Here is a 16,758-nt window from a genome sequence, read left to right as displayed (position 1 = left end):
AATCGCAAAAACGAATTGCAGCTAAAGCCAAACAGTTGCAACCTGAAAATAAAGTGCGAAACTTTATGGAAAATGCTTTGGAAAGCAAATCTGGAAAGGTTCTCAAATAATTCAGAAGCATTTCAGTGTTCTGTTATAAAACTTACACCTGTGACTGATATATTTTCTGATGAAATAAAAAGAACAACTATTACAGCAAACTGGTGTGAATTGTGTAGAAAAAGACGACTTTATCTCTGTAGCAAAAATAGCACGTAACGGATACTTGATGTACAGTAAATCTTGTTCTAAAGTGAAGAAACAGAATTCCTACACTATCCGCTTAAACAAAGCATTAAGTACAAATGATGCAGCCATTGCTGTTGAAGTACTAAAATACCTGATGGAAAACCAGTCCAGAAGAGTCTTTGCTATTGGGAGATTAGTTGTTTCTAGTGGATCTATTCTACCAAGGAGAGTTAGTTACTTGCAAAAGATCAGTTATATTGGGTGAGTGTTAAGTATATAATTATTATTTAATACAATAGCACTGATTTTTTAACAAATGCCATAAAAAATTTCTATATAATTTATGGAAACTTCATTATAGTTGGTAAGTTGCACACTATGTCAATAGATTTTCACTCACTTTTCCTTAGGAATAAAGGTTATTGACAATTTTCACATACAGCCTTTTTAATTATCAGGTAAAACCATTCATAATTTGATAGGTAAGTCCATGCAGTTTTCAAAGTACAAAGAAAATGTGTATAAAAGAATAAACATGAAAATCACGCTCTTTGGATAATTATTATAACAAAAACTATATACATGGACCTTTACACTGGGTAATTGACCTTATGGAATTAATTTCTATAATGTATTGTTTTAATTGGTGCCCTCCTTTGTTGATCTTATTCTTCTTATGTTTTGCATTTATTATTTATATACAAAGTTCATCTTAGTTTCAAGACTGCAGAACTAGATTTGTAATGAACATTTATGTTTACAGGGAGGATTACAACACAGTTGTTCCAGTAGAATACTTGGGACAACCAATGATGGTGGTCAATACTAGAAAGGAAGTGTTTGCTGCTTTGCTGCCAAATAATAATATTGAAAGGGACTAAAGAATACGAAATAGTGACTGTTCTATAACAGGGAAAAGCGTTTTTTGTGTTTTTTAAGAATAAATGTTAAATAATACTTGCTGAGTGGAAGACGGAAGATGGGAAAATTTGTATATTATTAAATACTTTCCATGGCAGCTAAACTATTTTCACAAAGATAAACTAAAAAAAACAAAAAAAGAAAAACAAACAAACCTAAACAAGTCTACAAGTAGTGAGTAGATTATCTTTTTAAAATAATTGAAATGGTATGTAAAAGGGTGCAGTTTATTTTTCTATATTATCATTTAACTGAAGTTTGAAATTTAAAAAAAAATAAAATAAAAAAATCTACTTGATCTTACTATATTTGATTTCTCCTTTTCATGCTGAATAATTTGATACCCAATATGAATATATAATTTTTTGAAGAATGGCAGTTATGATTTTTTTAAACATTTTTCATGTTTTTGCACTTAGATTTTTTTTGCTATCCATCCTATCACTTTTGATAAAAAATCTCTAAGTATTAGCAATGATTGTTGACCATGGACAATGTCCATATTAGACATAGTTTTTTTGTACTATGTCCATGAACATTTTTATAATCCCTGGACGCTGTCCATGTTATCCATGGACATCGTCCATGTTATCCATGTTGTTAGTATGGACACTGTCCATTCACTTGACTTTTCCATGTTTTTCCATGCTCTTTCCATGGATATCCATGGATATCCATGGTCATTTTAAGGCTGTCCATGGACATTCTGTAGCCGGGCTATGATTGGCTGTTTTTGAATTTGAGAATGACCAATAGGATCAATAAGTTCTATAGCTAGCTGTGCTTGATTTAATTTTGGTGCTAAAATAAAAAATTTTAAGGACAAATCATGACAGTTCTCTTAAAACATAACATCAAAATATTCCTCTGTTACAAGTATTTAAAATAGATCCGATTCATCCCTTAAGACAGAGAAATGGCACATTACGTTACAGCTTCCAAAGACTCCACTTTTAGGAAGAATTAATACAGACCTTTCCTATTTAGCTGTTAATATCACATAATTAGGATAGAAAAGACAAACGACCATAATTCTGCAAAAAATTATCAAACTTCTACAAAATGTGCAAGGGATATAATCTACAAAAGTTTAGTAGAGATAAATTCAGAAAATGTGGAGAGTTGGGTAGGGGTGAAATTTTTTTACACCCCAAACATCCATTTTCCCCCCCCACAAAATTCACGATAAACACCCTCAAGGGTTTTTCCCCTTTGGAAAACAAAAAATTCACCCCATTTTAAAAAAAAACTAGTTTTTTTTTGGGAATTTCATTTCAATTTCACTGATCTAATTCTAGCTTTCCTTTAGGAAAAACCCCCAAAATTTACCAATCAAATAAACCATTTTCTGTATTAATAAAAACAAGATGCAAAAGCAAAATTACGCTTTGTAATGATTTAAAAATGTGATTAAATTTTTTGAAACACGGGCCTATTTGGAATTCAATTTTAAAGGGCCCCTGGACTTTAAAAGCAAATTTTTCAAAAAAAGTCCCCCACATTAAAAATTTAAAATTAGGTGAATGGAAATTAGAATAAAAAATTGAAGTGATAAAGGTGATTTGGGGGGTTTTGTAACAAAGATAAAAGAGTATGGTTGGTTGATATACATAGATAAACACTTTGATATGTGTAAATTAATGTCAATTGCTTCGTATCAAATAACACTATTTCAAAATTTAATGACTTGATGCAAATAAAATGATGAAGTTTCTCTGAAAAAAAAAAGTTATTTTACAGAAAAAAAGTTTTTAAATTATATACATGTATATTCAACAATCAAAAAAACTTCTATAGCTCTTACAGCTTGAAGAGGCATAGAAGTCTAAGGATTATACCGGTTGCAGGGTTTTTGATCCCTCAATTTATCCATCTAGATTTGACTTTAAAATTGAAGTTCTGACTGTAATTTCATGGTTGACATTAAAAATTTCCTAAGCCAGTGAGTTTGTGATGACTTTGAGGCAGTTATTTTTGGTTTTTATCACATTTTACCAGAGTCTTTTCTATAAAATTTGAGGCAGTCCATAATGTATCTGAGACAGGCATTTTTTCCTACAGCCGCCTGATAAAGACAACCATATGTAACAGTCCTTCCAAAAATATATAAAAATATCATTAGTTTATCATGGCTAATTACCGGCTAATTACAATTTTATGTATCTGTTGCTTTTTGGCAATAAGTACTTTATAGTGATTTAGTGTTTTGAATGAAAGTTAAAATACTACTTTTATGACAAATCATTTCACATACATCACTACTTTCTTCAAGTAACAAGCATCTAATTCATTCTATTATTTAAACATTGTAGAATGAAGAAAAAAAATATTTGTTTCGGAGTCAAAATGTGCCTTTAATAATACATTGTAAATAAAGGAATATCACATACACTAAACAGACTCTTTTAAAAAACGACATTAGTCTTTGCATGGTTTTTATATTCAATTTAAAAAAAACCAGCTGTCGGAAAAAATAGCCCTCCAAAATCAGATATAGATGTAAAAACATTCCAATATTTTTACAACTTAACTAAACACAATAAGAACAGATGTTATCTTGACAGGTCAAATACTCGTGAAATTTACTTTCTGTTTAAATCGACTGGGGTATCTTTATACCATCTAAAACATAAAATGTTCAATACTGACATCTAAATATGAAGATAAATGGCCACCAATGACATAATCTATCAGTCATGAGCATTAATTGGGTTCTTGAAATTTCTCTTTTTTGAACATATTATTTTTTAAATATACTAATTTGAAAAAGAAAGTAAATAGTTTTCTGATTTTTTAGAAATTAACTTTGTGTATCAATTGTATGATATATCAATATAAAGTTACATTGCAAATAACCTTATTTGTATATGTATTGAAGCATAATACTGGAGTTAAATACATTTAAAGGGACTCCACTGATGTTTTTTTGATATCATGGGATTAGGAAATATTTGGTTGTGATTTATGTACCATTTGAAGTAAAGGTCTGCACCATAAACTTGTGTGCAAAATTTAAGATCATTTATCAGAATAAAAATTCTGTAAATTGTGAAAAATGGCACCGCCACACCCCCTTAACAAGATTTGGTCAATAATATGATTTTCAATTTTATTTCTTTATTATTTGCATGTCCTTCTATATCCAAATCTTAAGTGCTCCAGTTGATAATTTGCATGTAAAATACTCAAATTTTATGTTTTTAGGATTTTGGGCCTCGTCAATAATAAATTATTTTGATAATTAATGAAATGAAGACATTTTAATCACAATTAATAATAATAACAATGTAATCTTGATGTTATGAGAGGCTTTTATAAAAAGGATTTACTATGAGAATTATCAAACTTTTATTCAAATATCTCTTTTATAATGACATTATATCTCCTAAATTTGGTACATTTTCGTACAAGACAACTTTGGTCTACATTTTACCACAGACAAAAACTTAGTTAATACAATAAAAAACAATTGGAATGCAGCAAAAATAATTATAATCATAAAACACACCCAAAAGAAATTCAATATGTGGCGAAAACCATGAATTCATGATATTTAATATCAGGAGATAAAGGTGAAATTTCTTATTTACTTTCTGACAAGCCCATAAACAACATTGATTTGTACAAAACCTGATTATCTGCTTTGTTTAGTCTTAGGATCCATGTATAATTTGTATTCTTTAATTTCCTACAATAAACAAATATTGAAATGATTTATGACTTATCTCAAATTAACCGAAAACTTGTTTTTCTAATGCAGTGTAAATATTTTCATGACGTTTCGGTCAGTCTTTATATTCATAATTATTGTTATATATTCATACAAGGCATTTTTATTGTGATTTGTTGAAAAAAAAAGAGATAACCTTAGTAGTTTTAAATTCATGTATTATTTATGTTATAAATGAGTCATGAGTTAAAGGGAAGGTGCCATTAATTAAAATCAAATTGAATTGGACAATGCATGATCCATTTTGTACCCGGTGTCCGTCTGTATTAAGAAATTAGTTTATACAGAATTTATTCTAGTTTTGATTGAGTAGGAAGCTATAAGCTTATAATAAGATGGCCCTATATAAACAGTTGTTTATGATACAGGAAACTTCCATTTTAGAGGAAAACTTCCATTTTAGAGGAAAAAAAAGAGAGATTTCTTCATATATTGACAGCAACCGTTTTTATAAAACTACATAAACATTATCCAATGAAAAGTGATTATCCTATTAAAAATGATGTAACAAATGTGCAGTATTATAAAGTAGTTTGCATGATTTTTTTACACTATCCAAACACTTTGCCAAGTCCCTGTTTTCAGACTGCTCTATACATGATTTGTTTACAGGTAAGAATTAGACTTTAATTGGAATTAAAAGCCTAAATCAGGAACTTTAATAGATCTGCAAACACAGTCATGTGATAAGTACTTTAATCTTGTATTACAAATGCACAAACTTGGCACAATTCCAAATTATTAAGGATATCATTTTCATAGACCTGTTGCAGGCGTAAATTTATTTTGTTCCCAATTCAGAATTATTCTTGTATATTTTCTAACATAAATTGATAAGAAAAACATAGGCACACACGTGAAAACAGTGCCAAAAGCAATATGATATTATATTTTTTTAAAAATAGTTACTACATATATTTCATACTTTATAACAATAAATAAACTATAATTAATAAGTTACGCTGAATCATTTCCTGTCACATTACAGAATCACCACTGCTGCACGTGCTGAAAAGAACATTACAAATGCCGACTCACAACAAAGGGAGGTCACTAAAGAATCGATAAAACCGAAATTGCTTTTTTACGATTTAAAGGGTAACAAATCTAATCATTTCTGAGTAAACTAAATTTAGACATTTTTGAATATTACCGAATTTCTTTGTGAATCTTATTTATCTATATTCCGAAATGGGCTCGAAAGAATAAAGCGCGAATTGACGAGAGGGACGCAAAATTTGGTCTGTATTATTTTAGCACAAGTTCATTTTATTCAATTCAATATTTATCAAACATCAAAAGAAACAATAGTCTTTTTTCTTTTAATACTTAAAAAGATTTCACTCACCTTAAACTTAACCCCCGGATTTGCATTTAATCCCAAACATGACATATGGAGATGCCGATTTAGGTCCTTTAATGGTATCCACGCCGGACCCTTCTCTCAATCTCCACGTGCCTTATTTTTACAACCAAAACAATGTAAGCACTTAACACTCTTGACTGTAAGAAATTAATCCACGTAAATCTACTGTTTGTTTTGATGGTATTTACACTTTATTGAATGAGATAATCCAAAAATTCGCGATCAATAAATAAATAGCCAAAATCTGAATCGATCTAAGTTAATTTTCAATGAAAATTTTACACCTACTAGAATGACTGGGGATTTTTATTGACAAAATAGGCTTATCAATTGTTTCCTTATTTACAACACTGTCTTCCCTTATTGTTAGTTAATAAAGAATTCATAAGGTTACTGTATTACCGGGTACTTTATTAAAGAATAGTATTACATATTATTAATAGAGCTAATATGCTAAATAAATGCCCCCCTTTGTTACTCTTAGGGTAGCGTTTTTTGAGCGAACCACCTTTCAATGCTAAGTTGAAACAAAGGTTTCCGCATGACAATACCTTTAAACAAAAGACGCTTAAAACAAAAGTTTTTTTTTCTTCTTTTCTGTTCTCAACTTTTAATGAATCATTAATGAATAAGTGACCCATGAATAGCTATCATGTAATCTACACCACTCTTTCTTAAACATTGTCACAGTATTTCTTTGTCTTTTATAATGTTATATAAACTGTCATTTAATGTTCAATATGTGTAGAAAAAAAACTGCATAAAAGGTTAAGGCAATTACCTTTCAGTAGAAAATTCTCTTTTTAGCGTTTCAGTTTAAAGACCCATTAAGCTTAAATGTTGTTGTTGTTGTTATTATTATTATTTTTTATTTTATTATTATTATTATTATTATTATTATTATTATTATTATTATTATTATTATTATTTAATTTTTGGTATCATGTTGTAGCTTCCAAAATGTACTCATTGGCGACATACATGAGACACATTATATATTTGCTTCTTTTGCGTTTTTGGCAATTATAGTGCAGGTACAGTGAATAACTATTTTATATGGAAGTAAAAATATCTTTGCTACCTTAATCACAAATTATTTCACATTCAGAGCCTTTTACTTGAGATAAGAAACGCAAAGAAAGTCGCAAATGAAATGATGTAGTTTACTGAAAAGCTATATTGTTTTTTTCTTTTTACTTTTAATGCACCCCACCCTTTCCAAAAAATATAAATAACAAACTCTTTTGAGGTTTATGACTTTTATGCTTGAAATAGGTTATCCCTTGACTAGGCAAGAATTTCTAAGAGAGGTTAAGGCAATTCTTAGTTGGCAGATCTACACCATTTAAAACAATATGCCTGGGTTTAAATGGTTCAAGTCATTCCGGAGGCGCACTCCAGAAATGACAATGCGCACACCAATGAAGCTTGGCCAAGAAAGAGCGAATAAACATAGACATGGTCAAAGGTAAGGATTATGTTAAGGATTATGAAAATATGTTTAAATCAAAGTGCTGCAGCACTGAATGCGACGGACATGCAACCGGAGAGACATTAAGGCTTCTTTTAAACAAAAACAAAACACAAACTATATAACAGAGAAAATTTGTTCCATACAAGTTCGAGATTTGTAGAGCAATATATTTTGTGTCCCAAACTGATATAATTCAGATTTTCTTCTTTCAAGCACTTAAATACAGAATGAAATTCATGCCTAAAAACTCTGGTCAAACTTGTAAATCAGTGTCCTTATCGATTTATTCTAAGAAATGATATGTAAATAGAAAAAAACTGTCAACGAAATATTTCTAAAATAAATCCAGGCAAATAAACTTCAAACATAATACATTATACATTTGAAAATGCTATTTAGAATTGCTTCGTGTTATATCATAGTGGGCATATAGACAATAAAATATAAGTCATTTGTATTTTTATTTCTCTTGGATAATGTCTCATTAAAAAAATGGTTAAAATCATCAGCAATTAATAGTGTATTGTTTAGATTTTTTTTATTTACAAGGTAAAGATGTAGGGGCCAGAGCACATCCTTTTTATTTTAATTTAACTGTCACTTAAGCACTACAGTGTTTAGTTGTCCTTTTCAATTTCACACTAAATTCCATTTTTCAACTTGTTTGCTTCTTAAAATTGTATAGAATTTCTAAAAGTATTGCATGTTATCGCTGGTTTATTAATGTATAATGTGTACTCCCTAATCGCCTGTCCAAAAATCAGAACAGGTGAAGCAGAATCTATTTTTAGAATAGCGAAGGTTAATTCATATCATGACCTAGAAAAATATGTAAAACAAACCACAAGAATCGGAAGTAGAACTGATATTATAACTTCCTTACTACGAAAGACTACATGGCGGTAAAGTGTTGAAAAAAAAACTCTCTTCTTACATGAATTTTAAAAAATAGATATTTATAGTAACTATTGTACTGAATCTAATATATTAATAACTGCTGGAGTATTCAGCTAAACCCGCGGTATGAGTCACGAAAAAAGTTCTTCTTTTATTAATGCGCGAGTTATCCTAGAGTCACGAAAACTTTTGAATGTGTTAATAATAATGTTTTGTATATGTAGAAATATTTATTTCCTACTAATAATGTCTTGGAACTCAGAGGTTACACCTTTATTGTAGTTTAATTTGCTGTCCTACTTTTTTCGACAGCGGTAAATCGTTTCAGCAGTAATTTGAATATTGCGCAATAATACTACGGGACTACAACGTTTTTATCAAGAATATACGTTCATATTTTAACTTGGATAACTTAATTTGAAATTGAAAAGGCTGAATATGGAAGACATTAAGATATCCAGACAAAGTTTGGGAGTTTTGAAGGATCAAATTCATGTACTATTTCTTGGGCTGTTAATCGGTTTAGGACACATTGCGCGAGTGTAGCCAACGAAATCCCATGTGTAGATGACTTAGCTCTGAACGCGCCTGAGGGCGCGTCCGTCGCAAAAATCCAAGACGTAAATATAATGCTGATGAGTCAGGTTTCCCTCTTTTTGTACTTTTAATGCACACCACCCCTTCCAAAAAAATTAAGATAGAAAGAAAAGAACAATACAGCGGTATTTTAAAAGACAAATAATATGTCATAGAATGGTCTGGGTATTAAAGTGATACTTTAAAGTGGCACTGTAAAATTATTTTTTTTCTGCGGATGCGGTCAATTATATGATACGGAGTCCATTCTCAATTAAACATGTAATCTTTATCACTCGTACTTTATTTTCTTTGCTACATTTGTATCCAGATATTTATTCAATGTACTCACGACATCTGTCAATTCAATTACATGTACTCATATCCATCCATGCTGTATGTCATAAAAATGTTACATCAAATAATCCCTCAAAACAGATTCATTACATGTGCTATAGATAAGTACGGACTATTATCAATGAAATGTGACAGTGTCCGTACAATAAGCCAACAATATTCAATTAAATGTGTTCGCAATATTTAATTAAATAAGCCATATAAATGATATTCAATTAATGAATGGTGTTCGAAACATTGAGTTATACGTACAGTACGTGTAAGCAGAGGTCGATAAAATATGCCCAGAATATTCAGTTATGCCCGCAATATTTATTTGATACACATGTTCAGCGCTCCTTTAAATGATAAGGTGTCAGTTAATTGTTTCGTTGTAGCGTTCTTTGAACATGACTATGTTCATCGGCTCTTCGTATGTTTCTGGTACTATATGGAAGTTTGACTGTATTTGTTCACATTTGCACCGTGTGGCAACTGTTAAAATGCATCTACGTTTTTTTCCAATTAATTTCATTATAAAAAAGACATGTTTCAACGTCTATAAAGACGTTGTGATATATTTTTTTTTCAGAACAGCGCATATTTGGTTACGATTGACATAATAGTATATACAACACATTTTTATTTGGATTTTTAAGACGTTTGGAGTTCTACATACATCAAAATGTCTGTGAGCGTATCAACAATGTGATTTTGATGATGACTTCGGAAAAGTCCATTTTCTCGCCTTTTCGAAAAAGGAGCAGGGGCGTCGCCATCCCCAGTAAAGACTGCTGGCTCTGGACAGTCCGATATAAATATGTCCATTCATACTGGTGAAAATTAGGCGCAGTAAAGATTTCTGACGACTGACATTACTGGTCGTTGTCGGCAATCAACAACAGAAAATTAAACGTTTATGTTACCCTAATAGACTTATCACCGTTCTACTTATTTATTGCGGGAATGTTTATACTTGTATACGTTACGTGTAGGTGGTACCTTGCGTTCTTTTTTGTTTCATCACCGTTCCGTTACATCAGCGAGGGCAATAATGTATAACGAGGGTTCTTTAGAACAGATTTCAGTCACCAAATATACCTAGCGTTGTTTGTAGTTCTCACTCTGTATCACGGCAGTAAGCCACAATGAATTTACCAGAGCACAGTACGTTTAGCTAGCCACCGCATCGTTCCTGGGCAGGCTGTCAAGCAGTTTACCAGTACTAGTTGATTTCACTTTCGCAAGGAACTGATTACTTCTGTACATGCCAGAGCAGAGGTACAGTGCGAATGACCATAATCAATCACAACGGAAGTGACTTAAGCCGTCTGGGAATCGCACTCGGATATCCCGATTCACAGTCCAACGCATCTCCCTATAGAATTGACCGGACAGCTTAAATAAATCCTACATCCTAGATTTTGTGCTATCATCTGTCTGAGTAAATAAAATTATGTACAACATAACAAGGTCTGAACTTGAGTCAGATTTTACCAAGACTTACATGTTTTAGTCACACGACCATTGTCAACGTCTAGACAGAGATAATTTAAAACATTTTTGTTACAGTATTGGTGGACTAATGACTTTAAACATATAGAGTCTTATTCAAATTGACAAGGAATAATCAAGTGCATGACTCCATCACGGATACCAGGCCAACAAGACGGACTCTCGTCCCATATGGTCAGTGTTAAGGACTGTATATACACAATACATGAACATGTGCATTATGTCGTATTTTAATAATAATAATAATAATAATAATAATAATAATAATAATAATAATTATAATTATAATTATAATAATAATAATAAAACACAGTAACGAAACACATTCAAAGGTCTTAATATCTGGAAGAAAAATTAAAATGATTTTTTTTAAAATGAATTTTTTTCGAAAATAGACATGATCATGTGGCTTTAAACCACAAAGCCGTGGGCACCCGGTTAAAATTAGTAATATATATCTGATTAATCAATTCTATGGTAAAAAGTGCCAAACAGTGAAAGAATAGATATTGTATCAACATTGAGATCGGTGGGTGTGATTTTTCTTTATATTTTAGCGGTGAACCCTATATAGAAATATACACTGTTAATTTTTATACTATATAAGTTTAGTTTTAAGTTTCGTATAAAAAATCAGCAAGTCACCCTGATTTTATCTCAAGCAAGGCCTCTGCAATACACCTGACTGGGTTAAAAAAAAGTTCCAACAGGAAGTCTAAATAAAGTACATGTAGTAAAAGTTAAACTCATATCTGAAGACGATTAAAATTTTCGGGGTTGTTTGTGGCTTCAAGAATTTTCTGTTTACAATTTTGTGGTTGTTTATTTGAAAATTTGAGTAGTTTAATTCGAGAGCTGGTTTATTTTTATGCTATATTTCTTCGAACCGGCATTAAGATTAGGCATTTGCGCATAAGAACGCTGCATTATTATGTATAGCGGCTTAAAACATTTGATAACCACCACAAAATAGCCATACATAATGATCTTAATATTGCACTCTTAAATGCAACATTTGTGACTTAAGCCTACATTTTAGAAAATTCCTCGTTTATTGATTATCGTTTTTACTTTATTTTAAATTTTCGGTTGGGTCACACCGACCCTGTGTACTCTGTGAGTTATTTCAGACTCGGGCGGGCACCCGAGTAAAACCACCGATTTTCTGTAATCTAACTGAATGGATTCCTCATTGAAATATTCCAAAGCAACCGCAATGAGAGGCAAATAGTTGGCATTCAGCGACTTTTGACCACTTGGCCACAAAAGTCATTATAGCCAAAAAGGTGCTTGTCACATTGATTTGATCAAAAGTATGTTTAATAATGATGATATTGTTATTCATGCAATATAAATATACAAATGTACAAGTATTAAGAAAATAAAAAAAATTGTTGTAGCCTATTTACAGTCCATGACTTGTCTCATACCATGGTAGGCCCTACAACCAAAACGTGAGTATAAAATTGTTCCCAGCCTTGTAGAGTAAAGGGTCACAGCACAATTCAGTATTGAGTCATTTAACTCAGTGACTAATTACAAGTTCGCATGTGTCTAAGACAAAAGCAGATCTTACTATTTTACTTTCTAAATACAATATTTAGAAGTGGCAAAGTATAGTATCGAACCAGTGTGACCCCTAAATAAGGGTCAATAGTTAACGTACAAGTGTACGTTGACACACGCTTCATAACGAAATATCATCTGACTTCAAGGGTATTGTATTTCACATCATATATACAATAAAAATAAAGACAACTTGCGTAATCAAGAAACAATACTATTTTAAGTCTACGAGGAATTTAGCTGCGAATTAAAATTGAAGCATGAAGGTTAGTCTTGAGTAGTTGTTCTTAGTAACATGCAGCTTTAAACAAAGCGATGAAATTTTGTTCTTATACAAAAAAAATGGAGAAAAAAAAAGATAAAGAAACATAACAAAAAAGACTATGTCCAATAAAACACTAGAAATAAGATTTTAAATGTAGTATGAACTCGAGACCATGTCAACTTAATCACAAATTGGTATACCTTGCAGCGTAAAAATATATTTTTCACTTCAAAAAAGTCGCTTGCTAAAATCTTTGTATGATTAAAAATTGCCATAACATTTAGGAAAAAACCTACTAGACAGCCAAGGGGATGATCTGTTTGCTATATAAATGATTTAATTAGATCAAGTAAGTCGGTTGCTAACGCTGGCTGGAGCTACACAAGTTATGCTGGTTGGATTTTCTGGACAAAAAAAATCATCCATAGAAGTTCCGGCAAGTTATCATATCCAGTACTGAGAGTTTATATCAATCTCAAAGCCCTACAGGTGTATCAGGTCTCGAACCATTCAATTATAATCAATGTGCATAGCTGATTAATTTGAATAAACATCTATTTCTTTATCACAGAACATCCTCTCCTGAGCAACACCCTTTCGAGACAAATATTTTGTTGCCGTATATTGTAAAGTCTTTTTTGTCAGGGGACAAGGGTAGTGTGGCCGTCGGGGTTGGCGTTCGGAGAGAGAATTGAATCTGTAGTTCCAGGGGTAATAACTCTACAGAGGGTCGCTTTTCAAAGGTTGCGTGTACACATTTAGCCGCACTGTACAATTTTTGCATTATCAAGATCTATGAAATGCAAGGGTCCTGACATGCAGACGGATCATGTTCATAAGCCATCAGTTAAAGGCATGATAATTAATTGACGCAATTATCTACATTTGGCTTTACGTATTGATTATTTATTATGCTAAATTCACATACAAAATGTAATGGGTTTGTCCTGCTTTGATTTTGGAGCAATCCATTGCTAAAATAAAGGAATTTTGAAGAAATTACATGTTTTCTATATATTGGTGGCGTACGCATATCATAAAGGGACCATCAGAACTTGTTGGTAATCATTCCATTTATATTATGTAATATTAACTTGTTTTAAAAGGTATACTTACGTTTTGTGCATAAAGTAGTCAACGAGGTTCTAGTAACGGTATTGGAGGGACGTTGCGCTTTTGTTTCAATGGAATTGTATAAATCCGTGAATACTCCTGTATTTTTTTGTGTTAAATCGCACTAGACGTTTTAAAGTGTCAGTTCAGTTGTAGTGAGATTTTTCGCGGTGTTCTGTGAAATCGATATTACACATTAACGAAGTCTAATTATTGTAAGAATTTATATTAAAGTTCGGTAAGTCGTTTATGAAAAGTTCACGTACGAGTAGCAAGTGAAAGTTGGGTGTAGTCGCGTATTCCCTTTAAAGGTCCGGAATGTAAAGTTCAATTTTTGGCCAACACGCAAAGGTGCTGTTCAAGATTGATCAAGAAACGGTTTACAGATCAAGGTACAACAAAAGGACCAACACAATGAAAACCAAAATAATTAATTTGAACTTGAGCCTTGTTTTATCAGACTGACTGTCCACTATCACTTACCTAAATATGGATGATAACAGGTTTCGCGATAAAAAATCTTAAAAACTATTGCAACATGTATAATGTGTCAGTTTGTCCGTAATTGTGACGGACATGTTTATTACGTACGGGATATAGCCAGTTCGCGAAGGACAACCTAAAACTGTCCCGTGCGTAACCTTTTGCAAAAATCATAAATCGGATGTTTTGTTTAGCGCCCAAATGACAGTAATTAGCTGGGCTAATTAAAGGAGCTGTCATATCCTAACTATTTGCGAAATTAATACTAAAATAAATCTTCAATGGTATGTTATTTGACAAAGACATTGGTAAATTAATTACAAAACTAACGTTTTATAAAATAAATTAACTATTGATGCGGTCCCCCATCCCCGCGGAATTGACAAATTTGAAAAACGCATTTAGTAGAATGAATTGTTAATAAAATTAAACAATTACCCAAGCAAAAGAAAACTATCACTTATGATTAAGTTAGTGTAGCGTGCCTCCAGATCTTATTTTCATGGAAATTTTGAAAATGTATTTAAAAGACTTGTGAAGTGAACAAAGATATTAATTTACATATTGCAAACTGCGCTTACAGTTCATGTATATTACCTAATAGAGGTCAAAATATGCAAAAAAATAGCCATTACTGCGTTAGTCACGGAGTTGTGATTTATTTCTAGTGTTTAGAGTATATCAACGGTGAAAAATATATGTTCATAAATATTGCCAATTGCATACACCTACCGGCTATGTTTTATTCTACATAAAGGAAAAAAAAGAAAAGAAAAAAAAGAGGAAAAGATGGAACGGTAATTATAACTCACCGTCATTCCGCCAATATCCAAATTATAGCTACTGTTTGATATACATTCCAAAATATGCACAAAAAATATGAAAATCTCCAAACAATATCAAATGTATATATCAAAATATAAGAACGTGGATTAAATTGGCTGCGTTCGTGAAATGTTGTATTTATGAAAATATTCATAACCCACGATATAACACTACTCCATGATTACATTAAATATATAAATCCAAACACTTTGCTGGTAGCAGTACCTTAATCCGTCTGCTTACAATGCGACACGGATCCCGCCATTTTGTAATCTACATAAGTTCCCAAGTTATTTTTTCGCGCATTTTAAAAATTGTATTAAAATATATATATTATAACTGTAAGGGATTATAACTGTAATATAAGAAAGCGAGATTTTAAAGACGATTTTCTGTTGTTGTTGTTTTTTTTTAAATAATTTTTAATGCTTATGTTTAGATTTTTGGGAATAGAAACAGAAGGTATAGAGAAAATGTAGGGATTAAATTCGTATGTCCTTTAAAATCTGATCCGCACACCCCAGGTCACTTAAATCTCTGCAATATATGCGATTTAACGTTATCACACGTTACACGTGCAGCATTATGAGATTATGTTTTGTTTAGTAATAATTTTTTTATCATAATCTTTATCATGATAATATAGTTTGTTATATACTTATTAATACTCTTTATTTGTAATGGATTGTAATTTGTTATAATAACAATACTGACTAAATCTATTAGCTTTTAAAGCAGATTTTCATATATACCTTAATTGTGACGTCACAGTACTAATTTCTATAGCATATCATAGAGGCATACAATTCTTACACACATGCGCACATAGGTAAGAAGAGAACATACCTTGAAAACTTTGTATCAAGAACAAGACTTCATTAACTTTAGTTACCTATAGCAACACAAAACTATACCATGCATAATGCATTTCCAAAGTGACATGGCAACTGAGCACAACTGAAATAATATTTCTTAAAATAGTTTTAATGTATTATTCAGGCAACTTACTAGTATCATTAACCAAAGTGAGTAGAGGAGGTAAATGCATGTGTATGTTTGGTAACTGTTGGGTATTATAAGTCTCAGGTAACTTTTAAACAATATAGGCCAACGATTATAGGTATATCACTGTAAATTTCCATATACAAATGATACATTTACATGAAAACAGGTAAATTTCAGAGATAAGTATTTCAATGGTGTATTTAATATAATTGCCCATTTCAGTATTTTCTACAACTTTTCTCAATTTCGAGTTTATTCTTGTTCTTGTTACTACGTTATCATATTTCTGTTTTTTTTTCTAGTCAAAATATTGATTATTTTCAGCACAAAGTTCAATGAAATGCACTTGGAAAAAAAAATCCAATAAATTTGTTAACTGAAGTATTAATTATAAATAGGAAACTAGGGACAGAGAAACGAACAGCATTGACAAGATTGAAGTTTAGCCATTTATCAAA

The 16,758-nt window shown here is 31.2% G+C and overlaps 1 protein-coding gene across 1 annotated transcript in view; it reads right to left on the bottom strand.

Annotated features, from left to right (window-relative positions):
* The window catches only part of LOC132745031 (uncharacterized), a gene marked incomplete at its 3' end in the record, with an annotated part of 72,326 nt that extends 65,675 nt beyond the window's left edge, over positions 1–6,651 (bottom strand). The window contains exon 1 of the mRNA XM_060733866.1: positions 6,228–6,651. Coding sequence (XP_060589849.1) covers positions 6,228–6,272 — 45 coding nt within the window. The remainder of the gene's footprint in view (positions 1–6,227) is intronic.
* Positions 6,652–16,758: the final 10,107 nt, after the last annotated feature.

Source organism: Ruditapes philippinarum, unplaced genomic scaffold, assembly GCF_026571515.1.
Source record: "Ruditapes philippinarum isolate M1 unplaced genomic scaffold, ASM2657151v2 ctg1553_1_1_1_1, whole genome shotgun sequence".
NCBI lineage: Eukaryota > Metazoa > Mollusca > Bivalvia > Venerida > Veneridae > Ruditapes > Ruditapes philippinarum.
The sequence above is the reverse complement of the archived record's forward strand: the minus strand, read 5'-3'. Positions and strand labels throughout refer to the sequence as shown.